The sequence below is a fragment of the Notolepis coatsorum genome (assembly GCF_963971535.1).
Source record: "Notolepis coatsorum genome assembly, chromosome: 3".
Lineage (NCBI taxonomy): Eukaryota > Metazoa > Chordata > Actinopteri > Aulopiformes > Paralepididae > Notolepis > Notolepis coatsorum.
Genome location: NC_140167.1, coordinates 142,420,128 through 142,439,709, shown reverse-complemented (window position 1 = coordinate 142,439,709; position 19,582 = coordinate 142,420,128). Strand labels below are relative to the sequence as shown.

The window sequence follows — 19,582 nt, the reverse complement described above, 5'->3', positions numbered from 1 at the left end:
AAGGAAAGATGAAATTACATACCTAGGTTCCATCCTAGAGGCAAATCTTTCCTGTGATAAAATGGCATCCAATGTAATAAAAAAAGTCAACCAACAAACTAGATTCTTGTACTGGATCTCCTCTCTGGTAAACAAGAATACCCTGAAGACTCTGGCAGGAGCACTCATTCAAGGGTACTACGACGATGCTTGCACCTCATGGTACCAAAGCACCTCAAAGGCGCTAAAAACAAGATTACAAACTTCACAAAACAAACTGGTCAGACTACTACTTGACCTTACTCCTAGAACCCACCTCACCCCTGCTCACTTTGACTACCTAGGATGGCTTAGAGTAGACGACAGAGTACAGCAACTTGCAATGGGCCTGGTCTACAAGATGCACTACACGACTAAGGTACCCATGTACATGTCAAAATACTTCCCAAAGGTCAGTGAATACCACGACCACAACACCAGAGGGAGCTCCACAAATCATGTTATACCCAGATTCGGCTCAAACAAGGGACTAAACACGTTTCGCAATTATGCAATTATCAATGTGGAACGCCCTACCCAAAGCTGTAAAGGAATGTGAATCACTACCCACTTTCAAAACCACTCTCAAAGAGCACATATGGGAGACTGCAATTCGAAACTGGCCCCTGTAAATGTCCTAACCCAACCCCCTCCAATGTACAGTAAATGTCCTAACCCAATAATACACGAGACCCTCTTCTTGGGACCAAGTAAGGTTTCGTCGATATTCCCCCCCCCCCCGCCTACCCAACCCCGCCCCCCACCCCACTCACCTCCAATGTACAGTTTCCCCCCCCCACCTTGACTTCTATTTAACTTAACTAACCTGTGTGAAACACCTCACATATCTAATAAATCAATAGAAGTCATGAATAGATCATCTTACTATGCTGGGTTCCCAAGAGGCGGTTGAACACCTCCTTCACAACAATGGGGTTGAGTTTGATCAGCTTGGGAAGAGCCAGGATCACCTCTTTCTGTACCAGAAAAATGATTAGGAATGGAGTCAATGGAGCACAGTAATAATGACAATCTTCTGTTAACTCTGTCCCACATCTGCTATGAGTTTCAGAACCTTACAGAACAAGGCTATCAAGGGAGTCCATTCACTTTCTATTCCAAATGTAAAACAGAATAATGCAGCTCATTAGCCAATGATAAAACGTTAATTTCTCATTTATTGCACAATAGGTTAGATGAGACAATTTTCTTGTGCTCCAAAAAAATAGTAGACAGTAGACTATAGTATAACTCTACATATAAACATTAAGTTCTATATTACAGTACAACAATTTAATAGATTAGCGCGGCTGGGTGGCGCAGCGGACTAAGCGCTCGTCACCAACGCGAGAGACACTGGTATCGAATCCGGCTGTCAGCGTTGCCTCCGGCTTGGCCGGCCGTCATACTGGCTCAATTGGCAGAGTCAGCGGGAGGGAAGCCGGTAGGTGGTAATCTGGTCGTTGTAAACAGCGACTCCTACAGGTGGGTCAGGGCGCCTGCACAGCGAGGAAGGGAGATGGTGAGGGTAGTGTGAGCCTCACACACGTTACACCTCACCAATGAGAGTCCGCGCTGGCAGGTGAAAAGAAGTGGCTGGCTGACTCCGCATGTATCGGAGGGGACATGTGATAGTATCTATCAACCCTCCCTAGACCGACCAGTGGGGGGCACATGCGAGCAACGACCAGGAAGGGGAGGGGGGAATTGGCATGACTAAATTGGGATGGGAGAAAAATCACAGAAAAACAGGAGGAGAAAAAGTGGATAAAAAAACAACAACAATTTAATAGATTAGCATACAACAGTGATCATCAACTTGTGGTAAAATGCATTCTATTTAGGACGGGCCCGGTGCCACAAGAGCTTAATTGTATTTTTTGCCCCCGCTGTTTAAGCAAAAAACAACAACAAACTGACTGGCAGAGATACATGAGACTAATGCTTAGCTGTTGTTTCAGAACCATGGACAAGTCTCTTGTGAGTAGGCATGGGGTGCATGAAACAGCTAAGCGATTGGCCAATAATCTTCTTGTTTTTGCTATTTTTCTCTAGATACTGTATATAAACTTAAACAGGGGGGGGGGGGTACAATTAAGCCCTTGCGCAGTCTCGTCCTAAATAACACTTTTGTTCCTCTCACATATTCTGCGGGGCTGGATGGGGAGCGGCCCGTGGGCCACCAGTTGATAATCACTGCTATAGGGTGTTAAATTCAATAGTGACTTGCATGAGTTATGTTGCTGGCGTTTTTACAATAAAAAATTGTGAAAAACTGTGATGGATTAAAGAAAATCCATTTTGTGAGGAAATAATACCAACATGGTTACAGAACTGGAAGACAAGCTTACCTTCTCCAGGCCATTTATGACTGGGATTAGGAACCGAACATCTGGTACTCGTTTATGGTAGAGGTCTCTTACTCTCTCCACCAGCTCTGGTGATGGAGGAACTAGAGAAAGAGAGGACAGAACCGTGTTACAGTATGCATTTTGTTTGAGCCTATGGTGTACTGCACTTGAACTGGAGATAGTTGACTTAAACAACATAGGGAAAAATATAGTGTAGCAGTTCTTTTGACAGATATAGTGTAGCAGTTCTTTTGACAATTGCATTAATAATAGTCCAAAGTTTGAGAAACACTACCAATACACAGATCCTTATAAAAGTGTGTATAATAAAATAAATAAAGGGTGTATCTTTACCTTTATCAGTCAGAATGTGCAGGCAGCGAGTGACTAGAGTCTCTGCTCCTTTAGGGCAGTTTTCAACCAAGAGCAGCAGATCAGGAGAGTTCATTCCCATTCCACGGATCTAGATGGTGGTCAGATAACTCATGAATATGGGGTGATGATCAAGTTGGAAAGCAGCTACAGTACACAGTTAAGATTGAAAGGAGTCATGCTGGTTTAAAACATGCATTAGATATGCATAACAGCTAACAGACTAATATTAACGCACAGAAGTCATAGCAAGGATTTGATTCACTACGTGCTTTTTGACTGCTGACAGTTGATAAGACTGAATTCAAATGAACTGGGTGCAGAATTGTTGCCATCTACCCTGGAGTTAGACAAGAAGATACATACCTTTTTCTTCTCTGTGCATGCAGTAGGAGTAGGAAGATGTTGGGAACTAGGCTAATGGAGGAACCTACTTCCAGTGACTGACGCTAAACTAGGCTAACGGTGCACGTCTTCCTACTCCTACTGCATGCACAGAGAAGAAAAAGGGTATGTATCTTCTTGTCTAACTCCAGGGTATATGGAAAATGCCCAAAATGTTGGAGTTTTCCTTTAAGATGCTCAAACGGGGTACTAGCTCATTTTTCTTATTCATCATTATTTTAATATCAGGACAACAACTTGATTGGAACCAGAGAGGGGCCTACATGCAATGAGCACAATACAAATTAAAATAAATCTCACTTCAGAAACACTTTTAGCAAAGAAAACTAGAAAAGGTTTACTTTTTGGAATGTTTAACGTATACACTATTGGTAGTAAAAAGTAAAATGAGTAAAAATCAATCCAGAAAGAAATAAACAAATCTTTTATTTTTTTTATTTAAAACAATGAAGATTTTACTGGGTCCCATTGTTAGAAGCATTCATTTGACACACTAGACTGACAGGCTTAATTGTTAATTGACCAAACAAACTGAACCAAATATAAACATTAATGGTTGATAATCATAGATAACCATGATAAACATTATTTTAATGGTTATTAATAATAACTCAGAGCTGAAAATGTCATTCCTATTGGGTGTAGTATCCTTTGAGCATGAAACTTTCAAGTAACATTTTTAGCAGTTTTCATTGTGCTAAAAGGCAAGTGAAAGAATATACGAGGAAGGAGTGACTTACTGGCTGTTCAATCACTCTCAGCACGCTGCGTTTGATGTCGGCGATGGCCTCTGTGTAGACGGACGCCAGCTCGTGTACCAGGCGGTGGTTCAGAGGCAGGAGGGACAGGTAGAGGAACAGGCACTGTCTCACCGTCTCCTCCGTCCAGGGGGACGCCACCTCTGTGGCAAGGAAGACATATTGGTATGACGGATGGCAGCGTTGGGAAGGTTGCCCTGTTATCACCATCTACAACTAGTATCGATAATTATGTTAACTTAAAAGGAAAACTCCAACATTTTGGGAAATTAGCTTATTTAACATCTTCCCTGGAGTTAGACAAGAAGATACATACCTTTTTTGTCTATCTGCATGCATTAGGCTTAGGCATTAGGCCAATGTACAGTAAATGACAAAGTATGATCTTGTCAATATTCCAATGTACAGTTTTGCTTGTACAGTTGTACAGTGTCCCCCACCCACCCCTCCTACCCAACCTCCCCCCCACCCACCCAACCACCTCCAATGTACAGTCCCCCCCCACCCACCTACCCAACCTCCTCCAATGTACAGTTTCTACGTCAAATGTATATACTCTCTTTTCTGGACTCTTTTCGTATCACAAACAGTACTGTATTTGCAAATCTGGTATGTCATAAATGTATAGATGTAGCAGTACTGTCTATCTGTATGTCATGTATGTCATATATGTTATGATAAATTGAAAATGGGGGACCCTGATGTAAACAAGACGAAAGTCTCTCTCTGGTCTGCATCCCCTTAACAATTGTATGTATTGAGCTGTACTGTACCCATTCTGCAATCTGTTAATAAAGTTTTCAATCAAGGGAAGGCCCGCACCGTTAGCGTAGCTTAGCTTCATCACTGGAAGTGGGTCAGACTTTTACCCTGAAGTTCCCTACAGTCCCCTACAGTCACGAAATACACTCCAAATACAACTCCAAAATGTTCCTGTAAACATGTTGTGACCTGTGTATTTACCACGTGGAGAAATAAAAAATAATTGAATTCGACATTTACGTTTTCTAAGCAAATATACTCTGAACAATTTTTTGCCGAACCACTCCTCTCTGGGCACAGTGATTTCACGCAACGCAGTGCTACTTTCTAACGTGACACCAGTGTTTGTTTACATTTTCATTTCATTCAAAGGATCCGAACCGATTGAAGTTTATGGATACCATGATTGTGGTAAGTTTTAATTTATGTTTTTAGATGGAAGGCTGTATTCCATCTGTCTAACGTTAGCGAATATTGTGAGATTGATGAATCACAACGTTGCTGGACTATCGACCTAGTTAGCCCCTGGCTTTCGTGACTGCGATGCACGGCTACAGGGTTTGGGCGAGTGAATCCACACTTGTGGTATTATTATAACTAATTTATTGTGTAACGCTAGCCCCTTAAAAACTTACCACAGTCATGGTATCCATAAACTTCAATCGGTTAGGATCCTTTGAATGAAATGAAAATGTAAACAAACACTGGCGTTAGCGTTAGAAAGTAGCACTGCGTTGCGTGAAATCACTGCGCCCAGAGAGGAGTGGTTAGGCAAAAAATAGTTCAGAGTATATTTGCTTAGAAAACGTAAATGTCGAATTCAATTATTTTTATTTCACCACGTGGTAAATACACAGGTCACAACATGTTTACAGGAACGTTTGAGTTGTATTTGGAGTGTATTTCGTGACTGTAGGGAACTTCAGGGTAAAAGTCTGACCCACTTCCAGTGATGAAGTTAAGCTACGCTAACGGTGCAGGCGTTCCCTAAGCCTAATGGATGCAGATAGACAAAAAAGGTATGCATCTTCTTGTCTAACTCCAGGGAAGATGTTAAATGAGCTAATTTCCCAAAATGTTGGAGTTTTCCTTTAAGTGTCTATTAGTATGACTTTAAGTTGTGTCTAATGAGAACCATCTTAGTGTGTCAACCTCCATTAGAACCAAGACACAGATGTGAACCCCCCCCCCAAAAAAAAGGTTTCCAAATGTCCATAATCGTATAACTGTGTTTTGTCTCGTTTTTATAAAGTAACTAAAGCAACAGAAAACACCATATTCTATTATCTTGTAATGGGATTAATATAACCACATGACAATGACATAAACACCCAGAAGTGAGTTTGATTACCACTGGAACCACCCATAAAACTATTTATGCACACAAGGCACTTTGGACAAAAGCGTGCACCAGAACAGTTGACTTATAAATGTTATGTTAGATCACAAGGTCTAGTGAGATACTAGTTTGTGGGTATAGTTATATCACAATGTCTAGTGAGATACTACTAGTTTGTGGGTATAGTTATATCACAATGTCTAGTGAGATACTACACAGTAAATTTCGCAGAGTAAATTTTACTCAAACTGAGTACATTTAACTCATTTTACTCAGTTTGAGTCAAATGTACTCAGTTTGAGTCAAATTTACTCTGCAAAATGTACTGTGTACTAGTTTGTGGGTATAGTTGTATCACAAGGTCTAGTGAGATACTACTAGTTTGTGGGTATAGTTATATCACAAGGTGCAGAAGTGAGATTACTACTAGTTTGTGGGTAGTTATATCACAAGATCTAGCGAGATACTAATAGTTTGTGGGTATAGTTATATCACAAGGTTCAGGAGTGAGATACTACTAGTTTGTGGGTATAGTTATATCACAAGGTGCAGGAGTGAGATTACTACTACTTTGTGGGTATAGTTATATCACAAGGTGAAGGAGTGAGATACTACTAGTTTGTGGGTATAGTTATATCACAATGTGAAGGAGTGAGATACTAGTTTGTGGGTATAGTTATATCACAAGGTGAAGGAGTGAGATACTACTAGTTTGTGGGTATAGTTATATCACAATGTGAATGAATGAATGAATGAATGAACTTTATTTAACAGATTGCAGAATGGGTACAATACAGTACGGCTCAATACATACAATTGTTAAGGGGATGCAGACCTGAGAAAGACGTTTGTCTTGTTTCCATCAGGGTCCCCCATTTTCATTTCATATAGACATTTATGACATACATGACATTTATGGCATAGGGACATATAGGTATTTAGTACTGATACATTTGTGACATAAGCGGTATTCAAATATACAGTACTGTTACCCCTAGATCCTGACAGAGTATATACATATGATGGGGAGGGGACTGTACATTAGGAGGGGGTGGGTGGGTGGGAGGGAAATATACATACGGCGGGGAGGGAATATATACATGCGGTGGGGAGGAGACTGTCTATTAGGAGGTGGTGGGGGTTTTGGGCATTTACGGTGGCCAGTTTCGAATTGCAGCCTCCCGTAGGTGCTCTTTAAGAGCGGTTTTGAATGTGGGCAGGGATTCACATTCCTTTACAGCTTTGGGTAGGGCGTTCCACATTGTTGTGGCATAATTGCGAAACGCGTTTAGTCCCTTGTTTGAGCCGAATCTGGGTTTAACATGATTTGTTGAGCTTCCTCTGGTGTAGTGGTTGTGGTATTCACTGACCTTTGGGAAGTATTTTGACATGTACATGGAGTGAGATACTAGTTTGTGGGTATAGTTATATCACAAGGTGAAGGAGTGAGATACTACTTTGTGGATATAGTTACATCACAAGGTGAAGGAGTGAGATACTACTAGTTTGTGGGTATAGTTATATCACAAGGTGCAGGAGTGAAATGAGGAGCAAGTGAAATAATGGAACATTATTGACGTCCATTCGTGGAGGCAGACCTGTGTCTTTGTCAGCCCCAAAGAGCACAGAGGGGGGGTTGGGGTGGACCAGGAGCTGCATGTAGTTGAGGGCAAACTTCTCGATGTAGTCCCTGAGCTGCTCCTTGTCATACATCCTCTTGATGAAAGCCAGGGCAGTGGAGCGCACCTACACATAAAAAACACACAATGAGTGAGAAATACGCCAAGCCATGGAGAACCAACTGATGAAAAGACACGGGAAGGTCAGGGCAGGGCATTCAGCGTGAGAGAAGTCATGTAACGTACAGTACGGTCTTTCGTTGTTTTTGTTGGACTGCTGGCATCTTAGAAATGTCAACACAAGCAGACTTGGCTGTAACTGGTGACTTCAAACAGCAAAATCTGAAGAATTATGAAGAATTTCTGATTGCCATTAAGAAGAAACTGCTAGCATCGCTAACTGTACAAAATGTAATTATTATTTTGCTGTTGGTGCCGGCAGCCAAGTATGCCTGTTGTAACCATAGTGACGGAAATACTAAATCATTGTTTAGTTTAAGATAAGGCCAAGTATGCCTGCTGTAACCCTACTGACGGAAATACAAAATCATTGTTTAGTTTAAGATAAGGCTAACGACTGAAAAACACCTTAAAGTGACTTACATTTTACAAAAAAAAGAAATCCATTTGCGATGAAGGACACCTTGCTCGGCCTCCTCAGTGTTTATCTATAAAGGCCTCCACCTGGCACTTGTGTAACTGACACAGCCACTTTACAGCTGGTTGTTATGTGTTGCAATGGTTCTTAAAATGAGGAAGGTTTCAGTCAGAGACCTTCATCAGGACATAAAGCTGACCGAAACGTTGACTGAATAAAGCAGAGAAGTGAGTGTGGGTAGTAAGCCAATTCGATTAAAAAGGTTTTTACACAAGGAGATTAACTTCCACCACAACATTTCTTGAGTGTGCATGTTGATTGCTTCTTAAGATAAGCAAACCACATTCATTTGCTGCAATGGAGGCACAGCCTTAACACCAAAAGAGGAAAAATATCACCAACAAATTCTTAAAATTTTTATATTATTACCATATATGGAATATTCAAACATTGTACATTGTATATTACTATTGCACTTTACCGTTACATTTGCACTCTGGTTGGAGGCCAAACTTCCTTTCATTGTACTGTACTAGTGCTGTATAATGACAATACATTTTAATCAAATCTAATATACATTTGTCATTTGGCAAATTATGTGAAGAAAGAAGTTCCTCCATTTGTCCCTACAATGCATTGTTAGCACAGCATTTGCATTCCTCATGGAAACCAAGGGGCACAAACGAGATGGACAAAAACGTAGAAACTGTTGGCCCCCAATGCAACGAGTGCCTGGTGAAGAAAAGGTCAGGGGTATCTACTGGAAGAACAATGAAGCACCTTCTCTTTCTCGTGGGAGCTGAGGTCCAGAAGCACGTGGAGATACTGAAACTGCCTTGAGGGACGCTTGACGATCAGTTCCTTCAGAGTCGTCATGCCTAGATACACCCTGGACTAGAAAAGACAAAATGGTACAACAAAAAGAGGAGTCACATCAGGAGCCGGCAGGAAGCTATATAAGATGTCATTTTTATCATAATGAAGGTCATAACCGGGCATGGTTATTATTGTTGTACACAAGGGTTAAATGTTAAAATAAAGGGTTTTAACTGTAGCCTAAGTATCTATGTTCCTGCTCCTGTTTAAGAGTGCCGTCAGTTTGTTTCTTCTTTCATATGATAATTATACAATATGTTTACCTCATCTTCACAGTAACGTCGTATTACATCCAGCGCTGATTCTGTTATGATAGGGGCCTCCAGTACAAGCTTTGTGAAAAGCCTGGAAAGATAAAGAGGGAATATCACTCAGTTAATCATTTACATAGTTATAGTTAATAACTTACTGGTACATTGTTCCTATTATCTCAGATGGCCCAATTGGTATCCGTTAACATGAACAACTCTCTCCCAAAAACAGAAATGAAAGAACCAAGATTTGAAGATACATATGGATATCGCAGCTGAAATGTCAAAGGAATACAATTGGACATTTAATAAAGCTTTTGTTAGTCCTAGATCTGGAGAAACGCCCTCCTGATACATCTTCAATGAGGGATGAGTATTAAGCATGGCTGCCCCCATGTTTGATGCCATTAAAAATTGTCCTCTATCCCACAATGCAAAGTAGCTAGTGTTAGATGTAACATTTGGTAGCTAATTTCAGCCATATTAACCAACAGTAAAAGAGGATGTGTTGAATGCTTTGCATTGGGGGGTAGATTAGGAGGAATGTAACTTAATACAGTACCTCATTCTAGAAGCACACAATTGAGCCATGCTAGACCCCAGCAAGGTTCACAGAGAAAAACATGGGACGGGTGACGTTATATCATATTATAAAAAAAAATCTTACTCAGAAGCATTCTATAGTTAGCCTGCCTTAACCTCTTCCACCCGTGCGGACCGCAAATGACATCACGTCATAAATCATTCTCTCTAGAGTCTACTCATACCAACAGTAAACATCCTACCAATGTCACAACAGCAGTCATAGTGTATATTTTCAGCAATACGTTTGTTTGTTTGTACTTATTTGCGTTTTTGAGAGACTGGCCTTTTTTATGTGACACATTGTACTGTTTTATTGTGTGCTTTTATTCCATTTTTATGTTTTATGTTTTATCCTATGTTTGTGGACTTGTACAGCACTTTGGTCAACTTTGTAGTTTTAAATGTGCTATCTAAATAAAGTGGATTGGATTGGATTGGATTACCAATAGGTTAACACATTGGATGCCACGGACGCTTTTTGTCGTTAGTTCATGCCGACCTTTGAGTGCCCCCGACGCTATATAGCGTCTGTTTGCCGTTTTTTTTATTTATTGGCGATTTGAATTCATATTTCATCAATCGAGCCTCGGGTTAGTGCTGCAGTCTCTCTGAGCTCAATTGGGAAGATACCGCCCCCTATCGTCTCTCCCTGTGTAACTGCACCCCATTACTTAGTTTAGACTGATGCAGGGGGAGTGGTCAGTTTGCTCATTTTACTTTTCAGTCGAGCCAACTGAAGAGACCAAGTGATCGCCGGCCATCAGAACAGCATGGATTATGTATTTACATAAACGATTTCCGTTTATCACGGAATCTATATATTTTCCTTGAAAACGAGGGCTTTTCAAAATGCTATAAAACGAAAATGAACCAATAAAAAAACAATCCGTTTCGACAATGTTGACTGCAAACAAGTCATTGATAAACGACAGGCAGATTAGACACATAGCCATAATTTAGGAGAGAGATTATGCGTTCACAACGCTATCATTGAAGTGGGTGCTGGCATTCAACAGGGTTTCCAATGTTAAATGGCTGGCACTCAAACTGTTAAAAGTATTATTAACTCATTCCCCGCCAACGTTTATATACGTGATTGGCCGACAACCGTTGAACGCCAACCACGTATATATACGTTATTTGGTATAAAAAAATAGATTTTAATATTCTATTCAATGTCACGGACCCGTATGTTGCTGTTAAAAGGCATACTGGGACGCAGAGGGTGCAGTACCGGCCAGATCCTGGCAGGTGGCAGTATCGAGAGTGCAGTAAACCCTGTTCGAGACTGGGTGTTACGTTTAAACCGCTCCGGGCGCAGTTTTTTAGTACAGGGAAGCCTAGGGCTTCACTCGATCGCATTGAATCGTTTTCGGGACAATCGATGCATGTGTTGTGCTGGATTATGTCGTGGACCAGATGGACCAGATGGCGATCAAACAATTGGAATATTCTTTTTGGATTACCCCCGACCTCAGGTAAGGACTATCTGACGTCAATTCCAGCTTGATCCTGCAATGTTTTCATTCCGATCCAGCTGATCGGCGTGTGTGGTGTTCATAACGAATGCCGTTACTGGCAATCAAAGCATCAGAAACGACCCCCCCCCCTTTCATGCATTCATGATGAAACATAATACCTATTATATACATTTGATTTGTAAATAGTAGCGTGTGCAGGGATGAAACGCCAATGCTTTTAGTAGAATTCACGTTGCACCCTTTATCTCAGCCTCCCAGGAATTAGCCCGGATCATTCCGAAACTATACTTATATTCACCACGGGATAACGCGATTCATGAAAAAATGTATTCTTTTTTGCATCTTGGACAGAAGATAGGTACTGTCAAATGACCATAGTATTGTATCCATAGCTATAATACAGAATATAGATATAGCTCTACAAACAAGGTGACGCACTCCTATCTTTTAAAGCATGGCCTAGCTAGAACAGGATGAGGCCAATAGCTGGCAGTCAATGTGTTAATAAAATATGAGTTTAGGAATTATATTCAATAGATCGCGAATTTCGACTGGAAATAAACCCGAGCGGACATTTTGCTAGAGGCATTATGATGAAGGAAAGACGGGGCTTTCAATGAGCGTTGAAATAAAATAAAAAACTACATCTCCTAGGGTTCTCCAGATTTCTGGAAGCGAATGACTTCCTGATTATTATTTATTTCTCGGGATTATATACCACAAAACTGAACGTTATTGGCATAGTTTGAGAGCGCAGTTAGTTTGTCTCCCTTCTGTGAACATTTAGCAACAATCCACGTTCCAAATGGATTCAAAAATAAAAAGCTGATTAATTTCATTCTCGGTTCTTCATGCACGCCTGGTGATACTAAGTCCAAATTGAACTCTGCCATTGGAAAGATTTGGCCCGATCCATAGATGTGCAAGTTGGCTATAATAAGGTCATTTATAGGCCTCATATTCTATAATAATATTTCAAATAGCATGGGTCCGGATGGCAGAATTCAGTACTGTATCTACAAAACCTTCTGTGTAATCATCTTCCCTTTATTAATTTCCTTATATTTTTTGTACACGTGATCTCAAGAAGGTACTGAACGAGCTCAGTGGCAGTTTTTCATGTCTGGTCATTTTTAGCATGGTATTATTCACCGTCAAATATTCAAAGAAAAATCATAATTCATATTCTCCTTTGTTTCATCACAATTTAACCCTTTAATCGCCAATGACGACTTTAGACGTCATTGCTCGCCATGCTTAATCTGCCAATGACGTCTTACAGCGTCTTTGAGATCAATATTTCAAAAATCTGTCATAGCAATCATATTTCACCCACGGAGACTTGAGACTTGCTGTTGATCTCCTCTCAACTCTCCAACGGTTCAAGACCGCCATCTGGTGGCCGATCGGCGAATCGCCAAAACCGGAAGTGACGCGCCGGAAGTGGTGCTCACCCATATTTCGTCCGGGCACTCGCTAGCGGGACTCCATCTTGATACACTGGACATCGATCGGTTGCAAATAACTTGATAAACAACATGATTTGGACGCATATAGTATTATACAACCTGGAACTGGACCAACTAGATCGACATCCCATAATAGAGAACTTTCTGCTCCACGCTGATCGCCCAACGCTACGAGGAAGCCGCTGTGAGTTTCAGCGTGTTTGATTATTATTAAACATACACACTGCTCCGATCAACATATCACCCATACTAAATAAATTATTTAATGTCGGCCACGGACTTATAACCCCCCCCCCTCCGGTCACCAGCAGATGATGAGGCATGACGTGTAGGACCTTGTACAATTGAAATTTTTTATCTGATGTCAATCGGTATCAAACTACATTTGATGATCTAATATAAGTATTTGTGGCTATAACTCACGTTCTATGGAATGCTGCAGAAAACGATAAAAACATATTTATACTTTAGACCATATTTTAGTATGAATGTGTGAATGAAAAAGTAGAACGTTGCTACATCCTAAACGATAGATACTTGATGTTGAATGGGCCATAGTAATGTAAATTTAGTAATGTAATGTCAAGGATGGATATAAGCGTGGCAGAGAAAGGGTTAAGCAAGCCTAGTAATACACAATATTTCTGACACTGGGAATACATTCACCTCAGGTCCATAGATGTCCCTAGATACCAAGAACATGCAAATGGACCTGGTAGAAGTGGAGCAATCTTCCACTTCCATTTACTTAGGTATGTATTTTAGGCGGATTTTTTGAAAATAGGGCTCAGGCTTAAGAGGTTAAAGGAACACACCAACATTTTGGGAAATTAGCTTATCGTCTTCTCCAGAGAGAGACAAGAAGATAGATACCAGTTTCCTCTCTATGCGTTCAGTAGAAAGCTATCTGGCTGCATGTTAGTCTACTGTAGCTTAGCACAATGAATGGAAGCGGACATGGCCGGTTAGCCTAGGCATTGTCCAACTAACACCTCTCCCGAAGGCTAATCGGTCATGTCCGCTTCCATTCATTGTGCTGTGCTAGGCTAGGCTAACATGCAGCCAGATAGCTTTCAACTGAACGCACAGAGAGGAAACTGATATCTATCTTCTCATATCTCTCTGGAGAAGACGATAAGCTAATTTCCCCAAAATGTTGGCGTGTTCCTTTAACTCATTGACTGCCAGATATTAGTCGGGGCCCGTCGTAGCAATGCCACGCTTTAAAAGATAGGAGTCAGGAGTGCGTCACCTTGTTTGTAGAGCTATAACTATATTCTATATTATAGCTATGGAATCACCGTGGCGGCACGGTGGTGTAGTGGTTAACACAGCAAGAAGGTCCAGAATTCGATTCCCGCTTGGGGACTAGGTTTCCACGATGCCAGGTACCCAGGTGGGGTATCTCCCAGGCCCTTCTGTGTGGAGTTTGCATGTTCTCCCCGTGTTCGCCCCCATAAGAGAAACCCAATGGAAAAACATGCACAACAGATCCCGGCTGCCCCTGGGGGGGGGGAAGGACGAGCTCAATCGCATCGGCGACCCTGAGAAAGACAATGCATGTGTGTGTGTGTATTCCTGTGTGTGTGCCGCCCATTGCATGTCCTATGTTGTTGCATGCCGAATAAAGACGTCTCTAAAGAGGTCCTGCATTATTATTATTATTATTATTATTATTATTATATGGATACAATACTATGGCCACTTTGACATCACCTATCTATCGTTCAATATGTGAAAAAGAATAAATTCTCTCATCCATACGTTCCCGTGTTATACCGTGGTGAATATAAATATAGTTATAGCGTGGTCTGGGGTAATTCCCAAAAGGCTGAGTAATAGCCTTATACACGTCAATTCCACTATAGATGTTGCCGTTTCTTTCCTGTACACGCTATTATTCCGAAATCAAATCTATATCATAGGTATTATGTTCCATCATGAATGCATGGGGGGGGGGGGGGGGCTGAATGAGTTAATGAGTTAAACATGAAAACAATAATAATGATAAACAATAATATCTAATCGTGGCCCCAGTCCCAATGGGGAAGGGGAAGGTGTCTCACTGACCCGTCCCTCTGCTCCGGCTTCTCCTGCAGGCCTGCCAGCAGGGTGTAGAGACAGTGGTCGTAGCTGTCCAACAGCCCGGTGGGAAGCTGGCTGAGGTAGGTGTTGTACTCCTGGTAGAGGACCGAGAAGGCCAGGTCACTCCTGGTCCTGATGTCCTCTAGGATGAACTCCAACACGTCCTCTTTCATCATCCCTTCAAACTGACTCACCAGCCTGGACAGAAGCTTCACCCGCACCTGACAACGCCACCCAAATTAACCCTTTCACTGCCACACGACAGAAGGTTAACCCTTTACTATCACACAACCGACGGTCGCAGTGAAAGGGTTAACCGTTTTGGTAGTGCGGCAGTGAAAGGGTTAAGAATTCCATTCATGAGCTACTCAAAGCCAGAAATCAGACTCAAACTTGTGATGTCATCAGCTAAACAAGTCTGGTGCTGCTCCATAGACAATGATTGGGCATTGGGCAATTCGAGACAACTTTGAATTGGCTGCTGAATGTGTTATTTCCTGGAAAATGATAAGCACATTATCTAGCATCACAATAATATTCACCAATATGCTTTGGTTTTTAACACTTTGTGCGCCAGAAACGAGTATACTCGTTATTGCCCGCCATGCGTTGTGCGCCAGAAACGAGTTAACTCGTTTTTGGGATCAATATTACATTTTTTCGCCATGGCATTCATAATTCATCCAGCCTCCCTCCGGGACGCAGCTGGACCCTGTTCTGATATTGCAACGCCTCAATACCGCCGCCTGGTGGATTTCGGGCAAGTTACACTCCACGCCAAACCGGAAGTGGCGCTCGGTGCATCTGGGAGAATCCTCCGGTAGTAATATCTTTTAACGTGGATCAAGAGACACAATCGAGTGCATTGGGATCGCTTTCTAAATGCAATAATCAATATGATTTCGGCGTTTATTGTGTCATACAAACGGGAAATGGATCTAGCAGATCAACGTCAAATAATTGGAATATTTTTCCTCCAGTCTCATCGGCGAACGGTAAGAGGAATCTAACATTATTTTCAGGCCGATTGTTTATTTATTTCACTGCAATTCATCTGATCAACGTATCAACCCATAGTAAAAAAAGACGCTACTGACTATCAAAGAATTATAAGCGTCCCCCCCCCCCTTTCCTTCACGCATGATGAAGCATAATGTATACGATCATATACATTTGAATTTTTTAATATAGCGTGTATAGGAAAGAAACGCCAATCGATAATCTATCATATGCGTTGGGGCCTATAACTCGCGCTTTAGGAATTACTGCAGAAAACCTTAAAAACATACTTATATTCACGACGGTATTAACACAACAATGTATGAATTAAAAAAAAATAAAACGTTCCCACATCCGGAAGGATTAAAAAAGTTATAGCCCTGCAAAGAAAGTAAACATCTCCATAGGGTTACAGCACTGGCAGACTGGGCCCAAGGATGGGTACAATGCATGGCGGACAATGTTAATATACGCTAGATTTAAAGACATACTTCTGCGTTACTGCATTAATTTGCATTAGGGAAATATTACGGATAGATCGGAATCTGAGCTGTTCACAGCATATTTTAATTGATTGGTATCGGGTTATTAAATTTGATTTAATATTAAGCCCAATGAAATTCTTCTTTTGTTAGACAAATGTATGAAAACCATGAAGGAAAGCTGTGATGTAGGCTATTTAGTTTTCTTTTATTTAAAGCAGAATTATTCTTATACAATTACCTACCTACATGCTACCTACATTGAAATGGTTTTACTAACTAATACACTTGAAGTGTGCACTGTGCTGCTATATTATCTAGGAAAATACAAATATCAGATCGGGACTTGATATCGGCAGATAAAATAGAGGACAGGCCTAAAATATCCATTAATAAATTATTCAAACAAGGGCGGCTAGGTGGTGCAGTGGGCAAGGCGCTCACCACCAATGCAGGAGACGCTGGGTTTGAGCCCAGCTCTCCGCATTGCTATCAGCTTGGCTGGTCGTTCATACTGGACCTGCCAATTGCCCCCTCTGAGAACTCTTTTAAAAAACAATTGAAAACACATTTGTTCAGACAGGCTTTTGGTCATGCATAGGCACTTTTTTTTTCTTGTCCTCACTGTAGTTTGTTTTAATTAGTGACTCATGATTTTATCCAAATTCTTTTATTCTACTTTTTCTATCTGGTTTCACTGTTTTTAACTGCTGTTTGTTGTTGTTGTCATTTATTTCTGATTTTGTTTTTATTGTGTTTTTATATTAAGCTGTAGTGTTGTGAAGGGTGCTATATAAATAAAGGTCTTTTAATATAGCGTGTATAGGAAAGAAACGCCAATCGATAATCTATCATATGCGTTGGGGCCTATAACTCGCGTTTTAGGAATTACTGCAGAAAACCTTAAAAACATACTTATATTCACGACGGTATTAACACAACAATGTATGAATTAAAAAAAAATAAAACGTTCCCACATCCGGAAGGATTAAAAAAGTTATAGCCCTGCAAAGAAAGTAAACATCTCCATAGGGTTACAGCACTGGCAGACTGGGCCCAAGGATGGGTACAATGCATGGCGGACAATGTTAATATACGCTAGATTTAAAGACATACTTCTGCGTTACTGCATTAATTTGCATTAGGGAAATATTACGGATAGATCGGAATCTGAGCTGTTCACAGCATATTTTAATTGATTGGTATCGGGTTATTAAATTTGATTTAATATTAAGCCCAATGAAATTCTTCTTTTGTTAGACAAATGTATGAAAACCATGAAGGAAAGCTGTGATGTAGGCTATTTAGTTTTCTTTTATTTAAAGCAGAATTATTCTTATACAATTACCTACCTACATGCTACCTACATTGAAATGGTTTTACTAACTAATACACTTGAAGTGTGCACTGTGCTGCTATATTATCTAGGAAAATACAAATATCAGATCGGGACTTGATATCGGCAGATAAAATAGAGGACAGGCCTAAAATATCCATTAATAAATTATTCAAACAAGGGCGGCTAGGTGGTGCAGTGGGCAAGGCGCTCACCACCAATGCAGGAGACGCTGGGTTTGAGCCCAGCTCTCCGCATTGCTATCAGCTTGGCTGGTCGTTCATACTGGACCTGCCAATTGCCCCCTCTGAGAACTCTTTTAAAAAACAATTGAAAACACATTTGTTCAGACAGGCTTTTGGTCATGCATAGGCACTTTTTTTTTCTTGTCCTCACTGTAGTTTGTTTTAATTAGTGACTCATGATTTTATCCAAATTCTTTTATTCTACTTTTTCTATCTGGTTTCACTGTTTTTAACTGCCGTTTGTCGTTGTTGTCATTTATTTCTGATTTTGTTTTTATTGTGTTTTTATATTAAGCTGTAGTGTTGTGAAGGGTGCTATATAAATAAAGGTCATTCATTCATTCATACTAATACAATTGGCAGTATTAGGGGGTGGGAAGCTGATGGGTGGGGATCGGACGTTGTGGACAGCGACTCCTAAAGGTCGGTTGGTGCACCTGCGCAGCAGAATCAGGAAGCGACGGGGGGCGGCGTGCCCTCCAAAACGCAGACCCCCCGACGCTGAGAGATCGCGCTGTGCAGGTGAAAAGATGCGACTGCTGCTTCCTCGAGTACCGGAGGGGACACGTGATGTAAGGCTTAGTCCACATTGCAACCGGCTTGTGGGAGGCATGGCCTAACAGCGTTCGAGACAGGGGAGGGTAGAATTGGACGATACGAAATTGGGATGGGAGAAAAATAGAAAATGGGAGAAAAAGTAGATAAAAAAAAATAAAAAATATTCAAACAAGAAAAGCTTTAGTGCTATCAGCGCCGCTAGAACATATGCTGGGACCAAAACAGGAAGGGATACAGATCAAAATGACTTCCAACTACCTGCTGCTAAAAAGATATAATCAAAAAGTAAAACACTAACTAACTATACTGTCTTCTAGGGGTGGGACGATACATCGATCCAGATCGATATATCGATCTATTATCAATAATCAAATAGGATCGATGCAACGTAAAAAGATAGATTCATATTGCGATTATTTTGAAAATCCGGCGACATCGCCCCGCGCCCAGTATTGTGAAACTCCATTTAATATCAACATCACACAGCAGTAGAGCGTCACTAGAGCAAGACTAGTGTGCCTATTCTGTGACCCAAAACATGTCCCTGCCGTTTTATTCCGCAACGGGTCCAATGCATCTAACCTGCTTTGCAATCCTCGCCACTCCATTATGCCCACGTCGCGTTAAAGATCGAAGATAACGTTACGTTAGCGTAAGCTAACAAGCTAACCCAGAGCCATAGGCAGAAAGAAGTGGGGACTGGGAAGGAGGGTGCATTCTCGGGATAGCCCCACTAACAGGATCTGGCCGGTACTGCACCTTCGGATTCCCAATATGCCTTTTCCAGCCAAAATACAGCTCTGTGACAGTGAATAGGATATTAATATCGAGAAAAAAAAAGAAAAACGAACGAAAAACAGTGAACAGGAGGTCTATTTGTATTAAAAACAATAGATTGTTTTTCATTTAAATGTCTGGAAGAGCTCAAAAATAAAAATGTCAAATGATATTTCCATTGCCTTTTTTTTGTTGATTTAAATGTTACTGATTGTG

General features: G+C 41.0%; 1 protein-coding gene across 1 annotated transcript in view; it reads right to left on the bottom strand.

Annotated features, from left to right (window-relative positions):
• Window positions 1-19,582, bottom strand: part of sympk (symplekin) — an 87,640-nt gene that overhangs the window by 20,034 nt on the left and 48,024 nt on the right. Inside the window, exons 14-21 of the mRNA XM_084309736.1 lie at window positions 14,955-15,190; window positions 9,362-9,443; window positions 9,003-9,116; window positions 7,604-7,751; window positions 3,887-4,047; window positions 2,724-2,832; window positions 2,370-2,470; window positions 905-995 (exon numbers count right to left, since the gene is read on the bottom strand). Of these exons, the coding sequence (XP_084165862.1) occupies window positions 905-995; window positions 2,370-2,470; window positions 2,724-2,832; window positions 3,887-4,047; window positions 7,604-7,751; window positions 9,003-9,116; window positions 9,362-9,443; window positions 14,955-15,190 (1,042 nt within the window). The remainder of the gene's footprint in view (window positions 1-904; window positions 996-2,369; window positions 2,471-2,723; window positions 2,833-3,886; window positions 4,048-7,603; window positions 7,752-9,002; window positions 9,117-9,361; window positions 9,444-14,954; window positions 15,191-19,582) is intronic.